At 39.5% G+C, this 25,930-nt stretch overlaps 1 protein-coding gene across 1 annotated transcript; it reads right to left on the bottom strand.

Annotated features, from left to right (window-relative positions):
- Positions 1 to 571: 571 nt before the first annotated feature.
- Positions 572 to 25,329, bottom strand: LOC139743706 (uridine-cytidine kinase 2-B-like). The gene is made up of 6 exons (XM_071654167.1): positions 25,169 to 25,329; positions 6,556 to 6,712; positions 5,394 to 5,501; positions 4,862 to 5,014; positions 1,866 to 2,012; positions 572 to 1,152 (listed from the first exon to the last, which is right to left on the bottom strand). Exons 1-6 carry the CDS (start codon positions 25,256 to 25,258, stop codon positions 959 to 961), a joined length of 849 nt encoding a protein of 282 aa, XP_071510268.1. The 5' UTR covers positions 25,259 to 25,329; the 3' UTR covers positions 572 to 958.
- Between the last annotated feature and the right edge of the window lie 601 nt (positions 25,330 to 25,930).

Below are 25,930 nucleotides of genomic sequence, written 5' to 3'. Positions count from 1 at the left end.
CATTGTAACTCGTCTTAATACAATATTTACACACATTTACACACAAGATTGGCTATCACTGAAATCTTCAACAGATCAAACGAGTTTGTGATAAAAAAAAATGACGCCAGACTTCGCCAGCCTCTCCCTTTGTAGTAGGCGCGTACTCACCCAAAGCGCAAAGGCCGGCTAAACAAAAAACCAAATTTCAATCTGCAGGCTCCAACATGGGTATCACACCTCCAGGCAAAGTCTGAAATTGGAGATCACTCTCAGTACTTGTGACGAAAAAAGGGTGCAGAAATAAAAAAAAAATTCTTAGTCAAACTTTGAGAGTACAAGTACACACACATTCTTTGAGGAGAACATATACAACATCCGTACTTAAGCCATGAAGAAGCCCATTCATGGTGTAATGATGCTAAGACAACTTTTCACATTAAATTAATCCCCTAAGCTGCTGTGATATCCTCCACGGCAATCTACAGAGGGCGGTGTATCACCCTCTTTTAAACGAATGAGCGCCATCACAAGTAACTTTGAAAAAAAATTTAAAAAAAAGAAGCGGTCACTTTCCATTCTTTGCCGTGCTTACAAACTAGAAATATGACAATTCTAGTTTTAATAACATATTCACACTTATTCCACACTTTGTCTCACAAGAGCCCCATGGTGTGCACACACACAGAAACACTGACACACGCACATGCATACACACATATACACAAATACACATATATCTATCTCTATGTTATACACTTGTTGAGTCATAGCCTGAATTCGGTTGGACAATACAATACAATACAATACAAAATGTCCCGTATGTCATGAAATCCTATTCGTCTCATCACAATACTCACTTAAAAAATGAACATTTTGCGACAGCAATGGTGAAGAACAGAAACAAAACAAGAGAAAATAAAAGAAATTAAATATTTTTAAAATAACAAAACGAATAAACAAACAGAGACCACCGGGGCTAGTGAGGGCGTCCTCTTCCGCCTGACTCTGATATCTTCCTTCCTGCTGGCCCGGCCGCCATGAGCACCGAGTCGTTGAGCGATGAGGAGAGGCCATCCTGGAGTTTGGCCTTGGCGATGCCGTTGTGGTATTCCGTCTTGATGCCGTCGTTGAGAATGTCTCGTATGTGGTGGACAATGAGGTTGATGGCAACTGTAGCAGGGGGTGGGGGGAATGGTTGAAGGCGAAAGCCAAAAAAGTGAGTATTCACGAAACAAAAGCCCATTTATGACATGTCATGACAAGCAAACATGCCCTTTTTGCAGTTTGATGAGCTAACGCAGCATTTTAGACAACACAAAGAAACCTTGTAAAATTGTCATCACTCTTTCAAAATGAAGGAAACAAAGAATAAGAAGTACTTAAACAAAGCAATCAAAAATTCCCTTTCCACCATCTATTCTGTTTCAAAATTCTTCCTGGTATGATACAAAAACATAATATCTTACCAGGTTATTTGCCTACAACAGATACAACGCTGACAGATCAAAATGGACTCGAGTCTTATAACATTTCATTATAAATGAAAAATAAAAAATGAGCCAGGAAATGGGATTCCATCAGGATTCAAACACGAGACCTCTGTATTGCTAGACTGGAACTCTTACTGACTGAGCCATGAAAAGCCCTAGTATGGTGTTCGTCCTAAAAATCCCACTTTTTTTAACCAATATAAAATACTAGCAAGCTGTCTAAGATATAATGCAGCCTGTAGGAAACACACAGAAGAGCTATCTTCATACCCACTATGACCTCACTTGTTACAGATTACACACACATACATCACGAATGCATTTGACTCTACTGCTTTCACACTTTGTTTGACAAACATCAGCTTCTCAGGATTGATACACTGCCTCACTCACCAGAGTTTTCGGCACCTCGCGGAATGATAACGTCGGCATACTTTTTGGTTGGAAGACAGAATTCCTCGAAGGCGGGCTTGACGAACTTGACGTATTGCATGAGCACCTTGTCCAGGTCCCTTCCCCTCTCCTTCACATCACGCATCACTGAAAAATAGAACGGAATGACAAATAAGATACAAAGGTATAAACACCCAGCTGCTTACAGGCACAGCTTCACATGTCATGCGTGAAGGCTGCTTCCATAGAGTTTGACATTTGCATTACTATAACTAGACATGCGTACTTGTGCAACTTTACTGCTCTACCTGAGCAAAAAGAAGAAAGAGACCAAAGCATCATTTATGATAGATCAGAAAGGTGCAATTGACATTCTACTTCACTTTATACACTGTTGTTGGTTTCCGTCTACCAAATTAGTGGCACTACTTCTTTCTTTTTTCCCACTAATATCAATTTGGCTATGACTGTGAACATGAGGTGCTCATCATCTGCAGTCTAGTTTGGATTTTCAAGTACTCTGAATAATATTAGCATCTTTTCAGTACTTGTGTCATTGGACATGCATGCATGCACAGCCTCCTAATATCTAAGATATTTCTGACATACATGTATTGTCAAATTAACTCCATCATTACCACTGGCAACCAGTTTATATACAATGTCAATGGCATTTTGTGGCTGGCGGGCAAGGGAGGGGCCATGGTCCATATATGATTTATGGCATACACACGATTTCGTGATCATTGCCAGGCTTTGCAATCTATTTCATCATCAGGGTCACTCAGACTCAATTTATGCCACGACACATGTCCTTCAAAGATAAAGCCAACGATTTGGCCAGCACCACAAACGAACAAGAGACTCGTACAGAGCACAAGAGAAAATTATTGTCACGATCAACAAACTGCTAAGTGCGATCAACCCTTGGTGTACCAACCCAAGTTTTCAGCCAGTGCCAAGTTATTTATCATCCAGAGCTAGAGCTATCTGGGGGACCTAATATAAAATAGCTTGACATCAGTTGACTTCAAAAGATATCTAGAAGTTAGCAAACAAGTGCTACTGAGGGGCTCAGGGGGAATTACCCAAACAACGCAGTTAAAACATGTAAGATGTTTCATGAGCTGTTGCAATCACAGTAACAGCTGGGAATTCAACCTTGGCTCATGCCCTCTACTGTGCTTTGGGGGGGTGGGGGGAAATCTCCATAAAGTCGTTGCCCCTCTGCATATAACTCATCTATGGCCCACGTGTTGGAAAGTTGTGTGGCAAATCGCTTCTCAAATTATTGCATTCACAGTTGCATTCCAGTAGTTGAGTGCTGCCAACCCTTCACTCTCAACCTCTGAAACATGGGAGGGGGGGGGGGGGGGGGGGGAGGAGGGAGCCCGCCCATGTATAAAACTGTACCCACTATCCAGCAAGATAATATATAGTTAAAACATACAGTTCTCAAAAGGGCTTGAAATTCATTGCCCACCATTTGGAATTTGCTGGCAATATATCAGAAGACTGTACTGAGAAACCTGTCCAGCTGATGTTATTTGTCAGGATGAGTTGTTTTTGAGAATTTTGAGATCAGGTGAGTGAAATGAAAAAAGTCAGTGTTATATCACACGTTTCTCATGTGTATGTCTCCATTTCTGAGCAAAAATTGACATATTCTGTGGTCATGTGGGAAAGTACTAGTATGTTTTACCTTTAAAGACAGACTTAGAAACAAACAGACCATGAAACATACAAACAAACAGACAGAGGTGAGAAACCAGCAAACTGCAAACAGTGACCCATCCTCCATCCTCAATTCTAGGAGCAGAGGTGTGTACTTTGAGTTATGGTGTGTGTTTGTGTGTCTGCGTCTGTGTCTGTGTGTGTGTGTGTTGGGGGGGGGGGGGGGGGGGGGGGTATTGCTCCTTTTTTAAAACCAGACAGCAATAAAACGTAGGAAACAAAGACACCACATTTGGCCATTTCCTGAGTAGGAACCATAACAACCCAGATAGCTCACTCTGTCCGGTCATACGTAATGCAAGCACAACTCTCAAACAGGACATTGTGCAAGGGCATATCTCAGAACTTTCACTAAGACAATGACCTGGCAAATCAATGATGTATCATGCACTCACTCTCTGTGCATCACACCCATTCAGAAACATGTACTTGAAGTACTGAGGGTGGATCACACGAAATTACTGTGCAATCATGAAATGCCAGCCCCCACTGGCAAAGTATCAACTGAACCACCTAATCAAGTATACTTTACATGCTCAAATTAATGGAAAATGAGGAAAAGCTCTGTGCAAAAAAAAAAGAACAAGACGAAGAACACCACAAACACACAGAAAACTGTATTTCATGAATGACGTCTTGAGCTAATATAATGGTTTCACTCAAAGAAAACTGCTATAAATCAACACTACAACTAACCCTTCGCACTGTCTCACTAAGGGAGTTATAGCAGTTGGCAATTTTGGCAAATATAACCGCTGTAGGTATATATACGCAAATTAGGTATCAAAAGATGCGTGAGACTCTTAAGAAAAAAGTCATGAAGTCTCGCAGTGAGATCTTATTAATTCTGGAAGTTATTGAACATTTCCGGAGGGGGGGGGGGGGGTATGATCCCCCCCCCCCCCCAAGTCTTTTTGGGGTTAAATGGTACTTCAGGCCCATTGTGACAGTGCCAGTAGGGATCTATTGCCCTTTTTCGGTTTACTGTTTGAAAGCTATAATTCTGATCCTCAACCATGACCTCTCACCCAAATGACCATCATTATCCCAGTTTTGTGTGGTAAAGTTTATCTACAAACCAAGTGGCATAACAAGACATAGATGCTATCTTCCCAAAGTTTATTGAAGTAACAAGAAACAGCATCTAAAAAAATAAGCCAACACGACCTTCAGCAGCATCATGGGGTGGTGATACAAAACACTCTCCAAAGCAATACACATTCTTCCTTAAACAAGAAATCCAACGTCCTTCTTGTGCTCACCTCTTCTCGATAACCTCGTGTCTGCATCTGTGTCCACAAAGAGCTTCATGTCGAACAGGTCCAGGATCTCTTTGAAGTAGAAGACCAGGATCCCTTCTATTAACACAACGTCGGTGGGATCGATGGTGGAGAAGGCCGTGATCACCAGTATAACTGGGAAAGTTTGCACGAAGTAAACTTGCATAAATTGCAGAGAACATTTACACAATGCTGATAAGACATGAGTTCTTTGACCTTTGACAGAGGGCAGCTGACAGCTTTCTTTCGTACAGGGTATTTCCGTTACAATAATTATGATTTTAACAAAATTTTGTTACAAATAAGTTAAAATTCAGGTCCCATAATTATCATCTCTATCTTTTTACATACTTAATTTCATCGGCTAAAACGAAATTTTGTGTATGTGTGTATATATATACGTCAATGAAAGAAAACTGACCGTCCCGAGGACTTTGTTGTCACTGGAGGTAGTCTCCCACATACACAATGGGGAAACCATGTGTTACAAGACAAGCAAACATACAAACAGAACAAGAGGCTAACCTTGAATTCTTGATCTTGTCGTAGACGGGTATCTTCACCGTCTTCCCGGCCCGTAGATCGGTCAACGTCTGCTTCATCATCTTCTCGTCGACAGCATCTGTTGTGTCACAAGGTGTACATGTCTGTTTTTAATATCTATATTTTGATATAGTCATTTATACAGTGCACTCCCACTGTTACGATAAGTAGCAATAATCTCATTACAATGAAGTAAAAATTCAGGCCCCAAAATTATTGTCTAAATGAGGATATACTTTATTGTTCAGCTACATGTATATAGCAAAATTTTGATTCAACGAAAGACCGCTGCCAGTCCCAACAACTTTGTTTAAACAGGAGTGGCGTGTATATTGATTATACAATATATCTATAAAGATCATATATAAATCAACATTTGAATGTTTGGGCAACATTACATGTGACATGGTTCTTTGTGCTTTACAGTCACCTGGGACAGTCTCACATTAGAATGATACACAACAGAATACGGACTGATCCAAATTTTACCTCAATGATTCTTGTCACAAAATTGGTAGGTCGTCAACCTTCAAAGAATCATTTTGGGGAGAGATACCAGAAGTTAAATTGCTAACCAGCAGACAGCAGCCATAATTTTCATGGGCAGTTCTATGGTGAAGTACATAAAAACATCATTTCTTTTTCTCTGTATACGATACTTGGCTCGAGTTTATGGACAGCTGGTCTCAGAAACTCAAGTTCACCAGTAATATCTGTACAATCCCCCTCCCCCCCCCCCCCCCCCCCTTACAATAGGCAATTCACTTTTTAATCAACTTTTGTCATCCCCCATTAAATGTGTTTATTTATTGCTGGCTTTGTGACTGCAAAGCACCTACATATAATAATAATAATAATAATAATAATAAATCCTTAAAGGTCACCATTACTCTTTGAAGGGCAGTGTCATTCAGAAGGAGGGTGTGGCACATCGTACATGATTGATGTCACAACAGCATGCCACAGACAAGAAAAAGATGGGCGCAGCATCCAGGAATAAAAGCACTACACAACATCACATTTATTTTCCTCTCTATTAAACAAAATACCCAAGTCCCCACATCCATGGGTAAGCAGAGTTCCTCACAGACAAAATTTAGAAGAGGGTGTTTGGCAAAATTTTCCACACCAACCTGGATGGTCAAAGTTGTACGACCCGATGGCACTGCTGTTGACCACGTCCGAGACGTCCTTGTAGAAGCTGTCCATGCTGATGATGGCCACCTTCCGCTGCCTGCAGTCCATCTTCTGCTGACCGACCGCCTCCACAATGCGCTCGCACACCGAGGACTGGACGAGGGGTGGAGAAAGAGGGAAGAAATGGTTACAAGTTGCCAACTTCTCCACCAAACAGATTATTGTTATCATATTTCTGCATACTACTGTGAAAAACAAAATTTTCATGACTTTCAATCAACATTAAAATATTGTGAAACTGAAAGCACTCATATATATATTTGCTTGTTACATGTAACATTACTCTATATCTTTCATTTCAAGGTACCCATATTGTACGGGTGTTCACTGTTATGATATAGTTTTCTTCATGTTTGCTAGTTTTGTAGCACAAGTGAATTTGCCGATTGTAATGCGACCAGTTACATTTTTTATAATGTAGCACATATTATACACGTATTATGCTGCAAACATCCTTCTGTACCGCCATGGCAGTGACGAGCTGCATGGAACGCTTGCTCAATATTGTCCTGACCATCTGTGAAATTAAAAGCACATGAAATTCATCCTACCCGGCCTGCCATGAGAAATTACTACTAATGTGAAAATTTTCACTTTTACTGCAAAGAGATAGTTGTAGTGTGAAAATATCACTGCCTCCTCTAATTTGCATATAATATTGATATGTTTGCGGCTCATACTGTACCAAATACTGCGACTCTGAACTTCAAAGACTTTCTCAAATATCCATAAATGCCAGATTTTGGTAAAAGTTCCACTTTTTGTTGATTTTTTTTATTTCAGTGAATCTATTTGAATCAAACTGAAAATGATGGTTCAGATTAGTTTTAAGGACTACATGTATATAAAATAGGGATGGAACAAACAGAGGACAGGAGAAGGATCAGATGTAAATATGGAAGCCAGACCTGGTGAGTAGAGAGACATGATGGGGAACAGATACAAGAGGAAATGAAGAGCAGAAATGCAAGGAATCATCAATGAGAATAACCAGATGAAAGGACAAATTAAGTGACAGGTAACATACATGATAGGGAAAAGAAACAATAGGAACCAGAGACCATATTATCAAGAGGGATCAAACTCAAGAGCATTACGCGAAAAGAGGACACCACAACGTGTCAGGGAATAAACTCATGGAAAAGAGGTGGGGCCGGAAGTGGTACAGGGGGTGTGACCAGTGGTGGTACCAGTGGTGGTACCAGTGGTGGTACCGGATCTGGTACGAAGTGGGACCACAAGCAATGAGATGTCAGACTGGCCAGATGACAACGGGACCAAACATAGTAAGAGGCCCACACACAAGGATCAAGACTAATCATTTTTTTAAATATTGTATGTAAACAGACCAGACAAACAGAGTAAATGTACAGGGGTATGACTAGAACAGGGACTGGGTGTGAGCAAAGACCTGATGAAGAAAGACTTGGAACAGTGCACAGCTATCCTTCCTTTTCTTTTTCCTTTTTTTTTTTCCTTTAGGGGAAGGGGGGGATGGAGGTTGTAGAGGGGAATGAGGTGCTGCACTGTCATGTACAGTCTGTATATGTGTGGTTTTCAAAGAGAATTTAGTCAAACTAGAGATTGACATTTATAACTGTAAAATGGAGATGTTCTGATTAAGACTTCATTACCTACGTGTGGTAATTGAATACCAGTATAAATTCTGTACTTGGCATAACTGCTGCAGTTCTTATTATACTTTGGATCACATTCTGTAAATGGAGCTACAAATATGAAGGTAATGTACAAGTGTTTTATGTTCACAAGATTGTGTTTGTGTCGTGGAAAGAAATATTCTGAAGCTCAAAAGAATTCAGTCTGGCTGGCTAGCGGATAAAAGACTCTTACCTCGCTGTAAATATCACGGCAAGGGAAAAACAAAATTAACCTTTTTAATCAATCAACTAGATGTGTTCACTCGATAATACGTCATGGTGGTTACCATATGATAGCTGAATTGTGCATGTCTGAGCACATGAAAGAACTAACGGGTGGCGGGGCAGGTCTCTGAAGAGAGCTTATGGCTCATTCATCCCTAACTAGTCAAGTACCAAGGACTGCACTCCCACAGCCATTAATCAGTCTATGCTGCAAAGGCTGAGGACATGTGACACACACACGCTATTCATGTTTTGTACAAATATTGTCATATTTCAGTATCGTCAAAACAAAGGCAAGGAAAAGGAAATGTGATATTATGTGATATCTGTGTCAGCTTCCGTTCTAAAATTCACGAATCTTCACTGACCTGGTAATTTTGATTGCTCGATCTTTTTCTCTCTTTCTTTCTGGTGTTTTTTGCAAACCTTGATTTAAAGTCAGTTGGAAATTTGTAGGGTTCTGAAGTGTATTAAACACAATCAATGTCACCCATTCTTTGATCGATATTATCTACTCACTCTCATTCAAATTTTTAGTCTGAGCTGAAGCCCTACAAAAAGTCTGAAAGATGTGGCTTTCTTTAACATCTTCATTTCATACACGGTAACTTTCCCTCATTGTCTACTTCTCTCTCTCCCTCTCTCTCTCTGTCTCTCCCTCTTTCTCTAGGAACTTTGAGGAGGGAATTTTGGAATGTTTTATTCTAGTATCTTTATGTATATACTTTGCATGTCTACTATTTTAAATTACAGAATCATATGTTAAAACGTCTCTCTTTAATACCCATTGAAAAAAAAGTGTTGGTATTGGCAACATACAGCAACCTTTTTTTTTTTAAACTTGATATGCCATGTTGTATCACAATGTCATTAAATTTGTGATCGTGGAGCGCAGCACTGAATGGAGAAATGTATGAGTGTACAGGTTACATTCATGTCCGGATCAGAGTCAATATTTTCGCACGATGGCTGATGTGTGATGGGTGAATAGAACAATTTCATTGGTCAAAGTGGCTCTAGAGTGGTGCACATTGTCTAGGCTTTCTCCAAATTCACAAACACAGTGTAGCACCTGACTTGCGAAATTTGCCAAAATAAAAACCGTGCGAAATATTCGGCATAATTATACAGTAACTGCAAGAGAAGCAAAGCAGGCTTGTCAAGTAAGACAAAGTCAAGCCACCAGTACAGAGGGCCGTGGAGACCTGCCAAAATATCTTAACATACATGTACGCCTTTGAATTACCAAATTTTGCTATATAAATGAGCTTTTGGTAGCAAAGAATGCAACCACCAACAGAGTTCTTTTGAAAACTCATGAACGCATCATCTTTTACACTGATGGCTGATGGTTGGATGGAGCAATTTCATCGGTCAAAGAGGCTAAATTTTTCAGGAGTGGTACGGTGCACAGTGCAGACTTTCTCCCAGTCATGAAAAATAATCCCTCTCGCAGAACTCAATAGACCTCAATAGACATCAATTTCACTGACACAGTCGGCTCCAGCTCTTTTGGTTCCTGACTGTAAATGCTATTACACAGTGTAAGGGCCTTAAAAGAAGGCTACATCTGTATGTATTTTCATGTTGACTACTGTATTGGCATGAATGGCATTCAGTGGAAATGTCTCATCTATGTTTTAGCATCCTTTATAGGTGATATAACAACAAAACACTTGAACGGAGTACTTGCGTATGCCTACCCAATGCCCAGATGGTAAAATGCCAAATTCATCACACTGTGTAGTTGCATGTTATGTACAAATTCACTACCGTACGTTACACATCCCCAGATCAATTTCTATCAAACTCACTTCATACTTCCATGCTTAATACTAAATGCAGGATGAGGTTCCTGATGTTCCATGACATTTTCAACTCGTCGTGAAATGGCCACAGAATTACGCTCTGGCAGTTTGCACACCTTGAGTATGCAGCACTAATTTAAATTCTAATACCCAGGGCTACTGTAGGTCCTTTCAGATGACACTTTGAGTCATCCAGTTAATACATTTGTGAGCAGAAGCATACACTTGCCTACAATGTAAAGTGCAAGACAAAGTTTGCTTCCTCAATTTTCTCTGGAGAGCTTAGTACATACTTGATCAGTGCTTATTTATACATAATTCATCCTAAATTCCAAAATCATTCCTACAGTATATTGTAAATGGCTTGTTGTCAAAGCCTCACATCAATAACTAAATTGCAATGATTTTCAAGGATTATACATATCACTATGCAGTACTTTTCTACACAATACTGTAAAAGACGAGACTCTGAATTAATCAAGATTTATGCTTGACCAATTTCAATGACTTCTGCTTGTACGGCTTCACAAATGAGAATACTTTGTGTGGAAGGTAACATTTCTTCACACACACACACACACAAAAAAAACTTTAAAAAAATGTAGGCCTACAATGAATTTTGTTAAAGCTAGGACTACCGTCAAATTAATCGATATTTTTCACTGAAATATTCCATCTTAATTGAGAACAGAAATTACCTCTACCTGTAGCATTTCAGTTATCAATATGGTCTATATAATGTAAATATTATTGTAGACAACCTCTATTAACTTCTTGTCTTGTGGTAAGCCTCAGAGCTGCAGTACAGAACTAGCAATATTTAACAACTTGCCATCCAAGATGTAAAATGTCAAGGCAAACATCATCATCAGAGGCTTTTCAATGGTCACTTTCATCACACCACAGAGGAAGAAAAGCCCCAGGATTCTTATGGAGCCTTTGTGTTTCACCCACATCATACATCAGATAAAAGAAAACATAATGTGCATATATATCGGTTGATAGATGGGGCTTTTAAAGGCATTATTAAACATTTGCAGATGAAACAAAAAGCAAAACCCAGACTTAGTGCTTCAAAATCGTTCTACAATGTGAGATTCAGAAGAAACAAACAATGTAAAAATTTGAATCAGTATAATTACTGTTACATAATTGTTGCAATACAAAATGTCAACAATAGTTATAAAACAAATGTCTCTAGACTATTCAACCCGTCTACAGTTATGGTTTAGCAAGAAAAATTGTGATATCTCCTTATATTTTAAGCTGAATTGCAAAATTTTTACATGGTAGGAATATTTTGTGATACAACTGACCTATACATATGTATCAAATGTGATTCTTTAACATTCTTTAAATCACTTCTCCCGATGGTAAACAGAACCTTTAAGGCCAAGTAAAAAAAGAAAGTAGTTTCTCGTCCGGGTTTTTTGAGCAAGGCGATGAGGGAGGTCCTTACTATTTGATATCTTACTATTTTTTCGAGGATTGTCAAAATGAAAGTAATATGTGTTTCTCGTCCGGTAATTCTGAGAAAGGTAACGAGAGAGGGCTTTACTATTTTCTATATCCAATTTATGAAATGAAATGAAATATCACTGTGGTAGCTGTGTTATGAGAGACCAGGTCCCAAGTGTATGTCTTGCCTGCACTCTGTGCATTTTCAAACAAATAGATATATGTACCATACTTGAAATGAAACTTCATGCATGCAGAAATACATTTGCTTTTTCTTTCCACTACAGATGTCAAGGGAAAATGACCATCTTCATACTGGTATTTAGTGTTGTAATGGCATTTCTGATACCAGTGTACTTGCAATTCTGATGTATTGTGCTATTAATTAAAACAGGTATAAAACATTCTATCAACAAATGTACGACTGAAATCAATTCCATGATATTCAAAACACTGCTTTTATCATTGGTGTTTGTGACTTTTTGTGTCCACACAGCTGGTATGTATGTATCTGCATCTCTTCACAGTACAATTGTAGCACATTCAACTGGAACTGGCTTGTACAATTGCAGATGGATGTCAAAATGATACTGATATTGCATTATAGCATTAAACATTTAAAGATGTTTCTTCATGTTCTAAAAAGACATTTGATAATCACTCATCATTTGGATGATGAATGATTGTATCACACTACAGGTGATACGACTCACGGCCGTGTCCGTGAATTTACATCGTAAAGAAAAATATCCCGCAGAAATACGAGACAAACCAGAATCCGTGGAAAAGTTATTTATTTTGTAGATGCACCCATTTAATAATTCTACATTTGCTGGAAAAGCGCATTCATTTTCTCTTCAAAATAGAACAATACATCGCCGTCAGATGCAACGTTACAGAGCAGAGTGTACGGGCCTCTACTCACTTGAATGTGTTCATGCGTGCGTGCAGACAGCTGACAGACCAGGGGATGGGGACCCTGACAGCTAGCTACTGACACTATGACACGCATACGCGGCCGGCACGGCCACTACACTGGCACCGTACCTTCCGACACTGCACACACATGCACATAGTCACAATAACATGAAAATAAATACAAACTCGATACAATCCTCACAGTACAATTCATCCGCTTAAAATATGAGAAACGGGGAAAAATACGAACAATGCGCGAAATATGCGTGGAATATCAGCGATTTTTCGCAAAAATGTTGCCGCTATCGCGTTCACGACGTACCGAGTGCGCTGACGCTGTACATCACAGCCCAGGCCCCCGCGCGCGCCCATCCAACTACAGTTCGACTGCTTTTGTGGGTCATTCCTTCTTGCCGAGCTCGAAGTGTGAAATGCATGCGTTATTACATACGCACTACAGAAGCTACAGCTGTACTATAGCTAAGTAGAGGACGCAAGGCGTATTAAATTAGAAACTAGAAATGTCGCTATGGCGACTGGTATGCCTCCGCCATAATGCATGATTCTCCTAATAGGTCTAGATAGTACATGTGGACAATGTGTGATTACATTTTCACAAAACTGGCAAAATATTGAAATGACAAGTTTGTCACAAATGTGTTGAATGTTCATCTTCCTTGACCTTGGTTTAATTGGATGAATAGGAGAGCATGTATTTGGGGATTTAAGGACTTTAACTTGACTTTGACCCATTCATACATTTATGCATTGAGTAATTTTCATGGTACCGGTATGGAGAAAAAGTGCAATTTCTGTACTGAATAGTAAATTGTTACCATGTTCATCTGGCCTTTGACCCTAAAATTCATAAGACAATCACTTTCAGGTAGAACATGCATAAATATGCAGTAAGTTTCACGATAAATCGAGCCACTTCCGAGATATGGAAGAAAAAGTTAGTTCAGCACTTTCACTTGATCTTTGACCTTTTGACCTTTGAGGCAAAAAAGAAAAAAAAAACTCTCCAGAGAACTTCTATTAGGTTACACATGCATACACAAAGTGTTTAAAAAAAATTATCCTGCTGGCATTGCATGAACATGAGGGAAATAGTAAAATTTTGAAGTGTTGCACTTGACCTTTGACCCCTGACCTTTGACCCCATGAACCCTACATTCTCTAGATAACCATTGCCAGTCAGTACATGTATATACTATGTTCCATGAAGATACCTTGAACAATTTTCCAATTTACAGAGAATAAAAGAAGTTTTAATACTTTTACTCGACCTTTTGACCTCTGACCTTTGACCTCATGACCCAAACTTTCACCAGAGACTCTAAATTGGGTAATACATGTATACACTAAGTTTCAAGAAAATATCTTCAGGCATTGCAAAGATATGGTGGAAATAGTGAAATTTTATGTATTTGACCTTGACCTTTTGACCTTTGACCTTGAGCACGTGCACCCAAAAGTTGATAGGCACAACTTCACCCCCTAATACACATACATGCCAAGTTTCATTAGGATACCTCAAAGGTTTTGATAGTTACCTTGTCCACAAAATTCATTACGGACGGACGGAAAGACGGACGGACGGACGGAAGGACGGACGGACGGAAGGACGGACGGACGGACAACCCGAAAACATAATGCCTCCGGCACCACTTCGTGGCGGAGGCATAATGAGACATCACGATTGGTAGGTGAATTGTCGATTTTTTTTTTTCGGCGGCTGAAAAAATAGTAAATATCAAAAAAGTCGATGCGGGCGGGGAGCGGGCTGGGACGAGAATCATGAATTTCTTGGTATTTTCAGCGCCATTTTGAAAATAGTAAATAGTAAAAAAATCGATGCGGCGGCCAAAATCGATGCGCGCGAGGACGAGAAACTGGTTTCTTTTTTTACTTGGCCTAATATTACTCCTCAGAAATTCTGCATACTGCAACTATGGTTTCCATCGGAAAATTTACAATGCTTCATACAGCAAGTATAGGCATAGTATGCGGGCATAACAAACTTACAACTGTATGTAGGATCAAAGAAATCAGACTCGCTCCTTGAGAAAAAGACACACATTCATTCTTTAGGATATCACTCAGAGCTCAAAATAGCTTACACAATCAACATTTAACAAACAAAATTAGTCCATTCTTTAAATCAAATTAAAGAAATGAATTGCAAAGTACACATTCTGTAGTGACAACACACAAATAAGGACACACATTCAGTTCTGTAGTTATGGAATATACCCCCAAAAATGACAAATAAACCTACGAATAACCACAGAAAAAAAATAAGTAAGGCCTAAATCCACATCTTAAAAGAAATGACTGATGGTACAAACTGTAAATGTCAATGAGTTTTCAACAAAATGTGCAAATCTAATCAAAATTTTCAACTGTCAATAGCATGCACAGATTTACCACTCTCCAGATGTACAAATGTACACTGATATATACAACAAGTGCATATAATACAGAATTCATGGAAATGGAATACTACGATATTAAAACTTCTGAAAGTCAAGCCTAGAGATTCTCGCCAGGGAAATATTTTCGAAAGGAAACGTCCTCACATATCAGTTTCAGTAAGACTTGCACAGAGTGAGGCTTTTGTTGTTGTTGTTGTTGTTTTTGGTATGTCAAAAACTGGGAATAAAAGAAAGGTATGATGTACACTGTATGTGTTGCTTGAAGGTTTGATGATACTGTATGATGTAATGCTCTGCATTCATGACTGCTGTTTTACACATTTTGTTCATAATGCTTGTAATACAAGGGCTTGTATATAACAGTGTATACATGTAGCATTCACACATACTGGTACATGTACATTGTACAGTGCAAAGTAGCATACAATCATACAGTAGGTCATCCTACGTGTGTGTGTGTGGGGGGGGGGGGGTGGAGGCCACTGCAGTTGTTGATTGGATGTCCTTATGTTATGACTACAGTTGTATGTTGCAAAAACTACCACACACAAAAAAACCAAAAAAAATCAGATTGTACACCTGGGGTGGTATTCTGAGACCGTTTTATCTCTGTTGTAAGTCTGTTGTAACAAATCGGTATTCTGAACACCGTTTTATCTCTGTTGTAACTTCTGTTGTAACTTCTGTTGTAACTTGTGTTTTATCTTGCGCACTCTTTGCCTGCGCATACCATTGTCTTAGGGTATGCGCACGCGCGTAACAGTGGGCGCAAACCTGAAAACCCATTAGATTACACGGTATTCTGAAAACTGTTTTATCTTCTGTTGTAAGTCACGCCCCGTGCAAATTTATGCTTCTGAGATAAAACAGGGTGGAAGGTGTTTTAACTCCGTTGTAACTGTCGTTTTAACTTAGGTTAGATAGTGAGATAATTCATCAAGTCAATATTGTGGTATGCGAGTTCAAAATAAAAAGATATACAAAAAATAAAAGCAATGTATGTACAGAAAGGCAAAAGATATAGCAGTTTGACAAAATGTAAACTCATTCCACAATACAAAATTTGGTAACAGTAACACTGCAAGTATACATACGCGTTGTATAAATGAACACAAAGGTTACCGGCACCGTCGGCAATTTATTTTAAGCACTATTCATTTAAAAAATGTGTTTCCAAATATTAAACATTTTTTTATATGATTTCACTATCTTCACCAATTAGAATTCATTATCAGTACCTTTGGGTGTTTCAAAAATATTTATTGCTGGGAATGGCGCGAATCCTGAGAAAAGTATTAGAAGTCCAAGGTTCCATGATGGAACTTGACGTGATATTGATCTCCAAGAGATATCTTGTGAAGATAGTGACAACAACAACAACAACAACAACAATGATGATAATGATAATAATAACATGGCATTGCAAGGGCTTAACTTAATTTAGAAGCGTCTAGTTCCCCATAAACCATGAAATTTGGGTTCCTCTTATGAACGCCAGATATCTTTTTATTTTTTTAGACAAAATTTCAAATAAAAAGACTCAATCTGAGATAGCTTTGCGAATCCCCTTCCGCACCAACTATACGTCAAAACCGGTAAGAAGGCATAAATGATCAAGCTTCTGTTGTAACTTTATTCTATCTCTGGCTCTCTTTACCTGCGCATGCCATTGTCCTATTTGTGCGCACGCCAGAGAATGAGCGCTTGTTAAAACGCGCAGAGTTAAGCAAGGCGCATTTGCCCAAGGGAGCAATCTTATTGGTTGAAATGTCTTAGATGCTACTTCTAACAATATTTCCTATTGGATATGATTATTGCGATGGGCGGGGTTATCATGACTTACAACACCGTTAAAACAGTTTTCAGAATACCGATTTACAACTGTTTTAGCGGTGTTGTAACTCACAGACTTACAACACAAGTTACAACACAAGTTACAACAGAGATAAAACGGTGTTCAGAATACCACCCCAGTACTTCTTGACTTCATAGACAAGGTACAGTTCTAAAAGAAAGGGGAGGGGGGACAGTAATGAGCTTGCAACCTGGGCTGTGGTTGGTGACTGTAGAATTATCATGATGTGTCTCCCACAAAGAATCTAGACTGTACAACGTGCTGCCAATGAAGCTTTTAAAGGAAACCCAAACTCAAAGAGAAACGATGTGGATTGAGTGAAAGCAGCAACATGTAGCACACATCAGTGAAAGTTTGAGGAAAATCAGACAATCGATGCAAAAGTTATGAATTTTTAAAGTTTTGGTGTTGGAACCGCTGGATGAGACTACTAGAGGTTATGACGTATGTGTGGACAACAATATAAAGAAAACATATAAGACTAGAAATGTAGCTTTGGCGACTGGTATGCCTCAGCCATAATGCATGGTTCCCCCAATAGGAGTACAAAATATAATTTTTTTCATTTTGCATTCTAGTCTGGCCTTTGACCCTTAACCTTTGACCTTTGACCTTCTGGCAGGAAATTCCCCAGAGAATCTCCATTATGTAATAGGCCTACATGTACATGTATATATATTGAGTTTTAAAAATAATCCTGCAAGCATTGCACATAGTATATGAGGGAAATAGTGAAATTTTGAGGAGTTGACCTTGACCTTTGACCCCTGACTATTGACCCCTTAATTCCCTAGATAATCCCTGCCAGTGAGTACATGCATATGTACATGTACCAAGTTCTATGAAGATACATTGAACCACTTGCGAGAAAAGTGAAATCGTAACATTTTCACCTGACCTTTGACCTTTTGACATATGACCTTATGACATGAATCTCTCTCTGGAGAATCTTTACGCAATAGTACATGTCTACACTAAGTTGCAAGGAAACATCTTCGGGCATTGCATAGATTGGGGGAAATAGCACAATTTTTAGCATTTGACCTTGACCTTTTGACCTTTGACCTCGTGTCAATTTCACTAAAATACTACTCAAGTTAATTGCCCTATCATATGTCATCCTTGGACCAAGTTTGGTGAAAGTTGCTTTATCCAGTTTTGAGTTACTGCGTAAACAGAAAAATTTCAGGATTTGACCTTGATCTCTGACCTTTGACTTCTGTCCGATTTCACTCAAAAACTATGTAATCAAATAATTGTCCTATGTACATCATCTCTGGACAAAGTTTGGTGAAATTTGCTCGATCCAGTCTTGAGTTATCGCGTAAACGGATACAATTTCATGATTTAACCTTGACCTTTGGCCTATAACCGATTTCACCCACAATCTAATCAAGTAATTGCCCCATCATACTTTGTACTTGGACCAAGTTTGGTAAAAGTCCAGTCAATTACTCAAGTTATCGCATAAACGAATGCGGACAGACGTACGGACGGACGGACGGACACAAAAACATAATGCCTCCGGCCCCACTTCGTGACGGAGGCATAAAAATTCCACAAAAATTCACTTTTCTAGCATAATAAAAGAGCAATTGACTAACCACTTTCAGAAAGCAGGGGGAATAATTGCTACCCTCGATATGTCAGTATCAAGTTGATGGAATATGTAATTTTCATGAAAAACGATTGTTTTGTGGAATTTCCTTTATCATTTTCTTTATACTGTTATCCACACATGATGCCATAACCTCTAGTAGTCTCCTCATCCAGCAGTTCCAACACCAAAACTTTAAAAATTCATAACTTTTGCATCAATTGTCCGATTTTCCTCAAACTTTCACTGATGTCTTCTACTAAATTTTGCTGCTTTCACTCAATGCACATTTCTCTTTGGGTTTGAGTTTCCTTTAAATGTGAAGGCATGCATGGAAACCTACAGTGTATGCAACATGTGTACTACACCTCTTCTGAAAGGACACATTTGACAAGACAGAATGAACATTCTCCAGTGTACATGTAGTTTGATACAAAAATGGGCAATGAAAGGTAAGATGTCTACTACACTTGACTGTAGCCTCTGCAAAGAAAAGGAAAAATTCAAATTATTCAAATCATGGCACGCAGCTACACACAATTAAACAAAAACAAAAACAAAAGATTCCGCTGGTAACCCCTGACATTTCAAGAGCATAAATGTAATTCATTATAACATGGTGACGCTGGCATTTTACTGTGTCGCTCTGGATCGCGCAATAAGATAACACTCACCCTTTTGTAACAAAGTGAATTGTCATTTGTCCCCCGATCTGGATTTTTGAAACCATGATTCTGTGTAAACTGCATTCATCTGTGTTCTTCATGCACTACACATTGTACATTTGTCATTACATCTGTACATCCTGTAATGTACACGTGTATTGTTTACTTTTTAGTTTGCTGCAGTGAAAATAGCAATCACAATTGCATGTATAATGTGTAATTTACTTCGCTTGAGCTGTTCCAACCAGGAGATCAATTACGACAATAAAGCCCAGAAGAAATACAGTGTACAGTACACGTAGGAATTTCTTGAAATTAATTTGCTTTATCTGTCTATGTATAGATCTCTAAACTCTTTCATCAAATTGAGAAAAAAAAAGTCTATATTTGCCACTGCTGCACATACAAAAGATACTCAGGCTATTAAAATCAATGATGTGTTTACCTACATCTGCTCCTGCTAATAGTGCAAATGTGGTGAAAAGCAGAAGGTGCATATTATTACCCATGTACTATATCAAATACATTATGCCAGGCTTACATGCTTGTACTCCTGACGAGTTGCATACGTGTTGACCTGCCTATAATCTGGTTCACAGGTACAATTGTAGGACTCAGGATCCAACAAATATTGGGTTGCTATCTATAAGCAACATCATAACAACCCCCCCCCCCCCCCCACAGAAAAAAAGGACAAACACTTTGTAGTCTTGGTTATTTTGGATAATACCGGTAACCATTTTGACTTGCTTGAAAAGGAGGCTTGAGAACATTAAGCATATTTAAACATTTAAACAAATTTACTGTATACGCCGAATATTTCGTGAGGTTTTTATTTTCGCAAATTTCGCGAGTCAGGTGCTATTCACGAAATTAAAGACATGCGAAAATAATGACTCTGATCCCGATATGAATGTGACGCACACATCAGTACAGTACTCCACAATCTCAAATCTAACCACTCGCACAATTGTTGGGAAGTCTTGATTCACGAAAATTTAGACTCACTAAATATTTGGCATATACAGGATATAAAGCAGGCCTACAGTGCAATCACAGGCTAATAGCCAAACTGCATACATAGTTTCATTATGGTACACATGTATAAAGCTTCCCTACACTGCTTTTAAGAGTTTGCCCTACAACTGTAGATTCATTTTAAGAGTTACAAATTTTGTAGTTCTGTTTTTCACTATGATGGCCTTGTCGTACACAATGTCAATGGGATGTTTTAGATCACAGTTTGTTTTGCATTGAGACAGAAAGTGTACTATGCTGTATTCCATCAAGGTCATGGTCGAAAAAAATAAACTGGCAGCAGTCTTGACAAAAGGCTGGCTACGAACCTTATCTGATCCTTCAACCCTGCAGTGAGCATAATACTCCCCTATCAAATACCACGTACATTGGTGTAGGAGTAGTTCATGCAGCGGTATGCTGCTTTCCTCCACCACCTGTACAAGCTCTTGTTCTAATACATTACTCTTTATGCCCTTACAAAAAAAAAAAAATTTAAAATGAAAAATTAGACAAGCACTTTGAGAGCGCAGACCTCCGCCAAGCAGCTACTTTCCACCGATGATCTTGCTATTCCATAGCGATCAGTGATTTCCACCCATATGTATGCATGCTGAAAATCGCCCAATTTCCCAATATAGAAAAATTTTGTTACATCATAAACTTCAAACTGCGCGGTGCACCTCACCCGAGCAGAAACTAGAGCATGCACTTTAGTGCGCATATAACTTCAAAAATGAGCAGCTTGAACTCCCAAGTTCATTGACCCTACCTGTCAAAATATTGAAAATCCTTCATAAAATCCATAAAAATTCCTGGATCACTACCAAAATCTAATCATCTCTTCCTTGTGTCATTTTCAACCTTTCCTGCAAGTTTCATCCAAATCCGTTCACAACTTTTTGAGTTACTCTGCACACGGACAAACAAACCACTGGTATTGAAAACATAACCTCCTCCCTTGGCGGAATCAACAATGAGTGTGTGTGTGTGGGGGGGGGGGGGGGGAGGGGGGGGGGGGGGGTAACAGGTGAAAATGGGTTATATTTGACAGCCTGAACTCAAGTCAAGCCCCTTGTATCCACATGCAGTACAAAAACAGAATGTATTACTTCCGTTTAAGCTGGCATGCTACCTAACAGCCAGTGCCAAGAGCACGTGTCTGGCAAGGCCACACATATTGTACAATGAAAGAGACATGACAATGGTATCTCCTCATATTTGGGGGCTGAAAAAACAAAACTCTATGCACAACGAATGCTTTCTTTGTCTTGCCCACTCACAATACGAAAGACGCAAGTACATGTATCACTGCATGCTCCCCACCATTCAAGATTGATGTGGCAAAATGTACAATACAATTTCCTACACATTCAGCCAGGCATTATAACTTTGATGAAAGAAGATTAGCTTTGTGGGTTGAATCTGTTTAATATTGGATTTCTTTCTCTTCTTATCTTGACCCCTTCCCACCCCCCACCCCCCTTGTCATCTGAAAATGACACATATACACACTACTTTTTCTATAAGACCTACATTTTACGCAGCAGACTGGGAAACATGAATGTAACTGTGGAATGCAGACCAATGTTTGTTGGAACACAGACACAAAGAGCAGCCCTCGGTGTGTTTGTAGGATGTGACATTTTGATCCATTCACCTCTCATCGCTGTGGTGACTATCCAATTTGAAATTGACTCAATAAGCAAGAGAAGTACACAGATGATTTGCACTCTTCTCCATCACTTGGTCTCGACAATTCTTCTTTGACATGTACTTGCATCACTTTGATAAATATTTTCGTTTTTAAAGTTCAAACCTGTTTGTAACATCTAGCCTTTCACTGCAGTGGGTGGACTTCAATATTGATCTGGAAAGCATTTGTAGAAATCTCTTTTTACGGGAGCATTCCACTGATTTCTATCCCAAATATCTTGCAGTAATGATGCATCAAAAAAAAAAAACTTACATTTTCTTCCAACAGATGCTTAAATTTGCAACAGATCATGAAATTTAACTATATCACAAACATATCGTGTGCAGGGAAAATGCTAAAAACCACAATTTTAGATTTCCAAATGCAAGCCATTGTATCAACTTTAAAGGACAAGTTCACCTTCATAGACATGTGGGTTGAGCGAATGAAGCAATATTAGTAGAACACATAAGTGAAGATTTGGGGAAAATAGGACAATCCGTTCAAAAGTTATGAATTCTTGAAGTTGCTGCTCAGTCACGGCTGGATGAGAAGACTACTACAGTTTGTGATGTCACATGTGTACAATGATATAAAGAAAGAATGAAGAAAAATCAACATATTTTCACTTTTCTCTCATAACAAAAGAATACTCATCTTCACTCTTTCAGAAGGCAGGGGGAATAATATTACCCTTTACATATATGTCAGTAACAGTCGAAGAAATGTGCACTTTATTCAAAAAGTCAAGTTTTGTGAAATTCTCTTTTTATTTTCCTTATCTTTGTACGCATGTGACATCACACACTGTAGTAGTCTTCTCATCCAGCAGTGACTGCGCAGATACTTTAAAAATTCACTGATGTGTTCTACTAATATTGTTGCATTCACTCAATCCACATGTATGAAGGTGAACTTGGTACTTAAAATCCAATACATTTTGAAGTATAAATGGCTGAAATAGAAAGGGGAAGGATGATCTAAAATTGAAGTTACATGCAAACATCCCTAACACAAGGACAAAGGTTAATTTTTGCAAAGACTTGCCATACTCTTTGTATAAAACACACACACACACACACACACACACACATACAAATATACTAAACCATGAGATTAAGATACAGCATTTGCCAGATATCAACAGTCCTGTACAAATGTATATCATGCTAGCACAAGCCACTCTTTTGCACTCTTAAATCATCATCTAACGTTAAGGCTGTGTCACGCCATTCCGGGCAAGCTATGCGGGCTTGCGGCAAGGAGGTAGTTTCCAGCACATAGAAGATTTTCAGCGGGCAAACAAGAATGTTTGCAATTTTCATTCATGCCTTGTCATACCGTACGGGGGAAGTTTTGCGGCTTGACTTGCGGGGAAACAGGGTTCAAAATTAGCGATGGTCCGCTGGCCATTGGCCACCCAAAATCACATCGGACTAGCTAAAAATCATAAAATTCTGAAGTTACTAGTCCGTCTGGCTAGCCAAAATATTGCTTCAGTGTCAAAATTGATTTTAAGTAGTCCGCCTGGCTAGTTAAAAAAAAGTTAAGTGCGACCCCCGGGAAACAAATTTACTCCCCGGAGCTCTCCGCAGTTGGTCCACACCTGACAGTATCTAGCGCGTAGTTGCCCGGAGGTGCTCACGCAAGTCCGATTTAACCGCAGCCAAGTTTTGAGCATGACCAAAACTTTTTCCGGGTGAGTCGTGGGAATGCCCGTAGAGGTCCACGCAGAACGCCAGTAGGAGGCCCTTAGCGGCAGCACTTCCCAGGCAACTCCCACGCAGGTACTTCACAGTCCCGTATGCAGCCAAGATAATGAAATTCTGTGGGATTTCAGCCATTCCATTTGAGGAATTCCTTCACTGAGTTGTCAGCCCCCACGCGACTGGTACAAAGGTCACACAGTATACTCGCAAGTATAATTTAAGTAGAACACGTCCAGCAAGTAAGACACATGCGCCGACTCGCTCAAATCCTTTTCCGCCCTCAGGAATGTCCGGTATGCTAGAAAATCCCTACACGTAACAAGCCAGAGTAGCTTGCCTGGAAAGGTGTGACAGGGCCTAAACACGGTTACGGGTAAAAATATACATACATGCGCACCCCCAGGCGACTACGATTGAGATACATGCTAGAAACTGTCATGTGCGGATCATCTACGGGGACCTCCGGGTAGTCAAAAATGCTCTTTGCAAGTCGCACGCAAGGCTTGCCCGGATAGGTGTGACACGGTCTTTATTTTAGGCAGATTTCATATGTACGTGAATGATAAATCATATGCTCTCGTGGTGACCGCATACTGTACCCGTGGTAACAATTACAGTAAACACGGGAATCCAGCCAGCAGACACATGATATAGACCACACTAGTAGATGTCACCTGATTTGCAGACTGAATTTTACATTACCGGTACCCAGCTTTCCCTAAATCATGGATTCATATGGCTCTCAACTCTAGAAACATGTACGCATTAGGCCCTAAATCTTTAAATACATGGATCTAAAAGCGGAGGAAGGGAGGAGGAACAGCTAACAACCCTTCCTTGTCACAGACCAGAGCTTGTCACCTAACCTCATAGTCATAGTATACGTCATACAGTCATAGAGCAGAAAATGAGCTTGTTTCATGACCTATATTTCCAGAGATGTTGTCATAAATTTTACATTTCCTCTGTGTGTTAACTGTTGTCATCAACCCAAATGGCAATGCAATATGTAGCAGATCTAGCTATGGCATAACACTGAACACGGCAGTCTAGTTCTAGATCTATTCTAATTGTTATGTGATGTAAATTACTGATGATGTCCCAATTAATTATTTGACAATTCCAATGATCAGATGTTGATAATAGGATTTCTATTCATATGGTCTACTAACCCCGTCGCGGGGCGCTGTAACACAGTAACAGCTTACGGTACGTATTTGTCCGTATGGGGTCGCTGCTGCGGTTAATGGTCTACAAAACTTTGTATAGAAATCTACAGTTAAAGGATGTCGTTTACGCATTCATAATCTTGGTCAATAATGCTTGGAACAGATAGATATGTCAGGCATTATAAAAGACATGATGCATGTTTTTGGTGGCACAGATACACACACGTGTGTTGAACCCATGTGGACGTTGCTTGTCCTATTGCATACGAACACGGGTCATTCTGCAACACGACCGCAGACACAAAGACCATAATCATGCGTTCGAATCAGCCATACCTTTCCCGAGGCAGTGCCTCCTGCGACTCCGATGAGAAATGGTCGCTTGTTCCTCCCATTACTATTCGAGGTCGATCTTTTCTCCGACATTTTCAAGAAAATTCTGTTGTGTACCTGGCCAAGAACACCAAGTTCCCACGTCGACACTGAATTTTCGATATCTCGCCACGAGTAGCTGAATCTATATCTACTTACTGCTCCCTATTTTGGCTACGGTTCATACGTACGTATACACACCACGCTGCTCGCTCGCATGGATCGCGCCTTTTGATTTCAGATGCAAAAACTTCTACTGAGTATACGATCCGAGTACAACAAGTCTCATTTGATCGCGATCGATCCCCGTCCACGTCCGTTGTGCAGTGTTGTACAGTCGTTTAGATCATCTTTTCTCAGTATTCCCCGATAACAATCGCAGCCGAAATGATGTCATTCGCGGGCAATACCGCTGAGCGTAGTCGCGAATAAGACAATTTCCATACTGTTATTTTGCTGTCACAAAATGTTGGATCCAATACCAATATGTCACTACGTATTAGTCCTATAATGCTTTAATCAATTTTGTCAGATTACACAATTTTTATTTTCCATCTCTACACAAATCATTTTGCGCACGAAAACTACGCAATAATCCAGTTGAATTTCTTCAACAACTTAGACAAAGTCTATATTTTAAGACTAGGCGTTGTCGCAATCTCTGCCTGGCTTTGTTTTCGATGCATGCTATGGACCGTGGAGTATTAAATGCCCATACGACGTTCA

This window comes from Diadema antillarum, unplaced genomic scaffold (genome assembly GCF_040938485.1).
Source record: "Diadema antillarum isolate AM-2024a unplaced genomic scaffold, OU_Dant_1.0 scf00000035, whole genome shotgun sequence".
Taxonomy (NCBI): domain Eukaryota; kingdom Metazoa; phylum Echinodermata; class Echinoidea; order Diadematoida; family Diadematidae; genus Diadema; species Diadema antillarum.
Note: the sequence above shows the minus strand (reverse complement) of the source record. Positions and strands in the feature narration are given on the sequence as shown.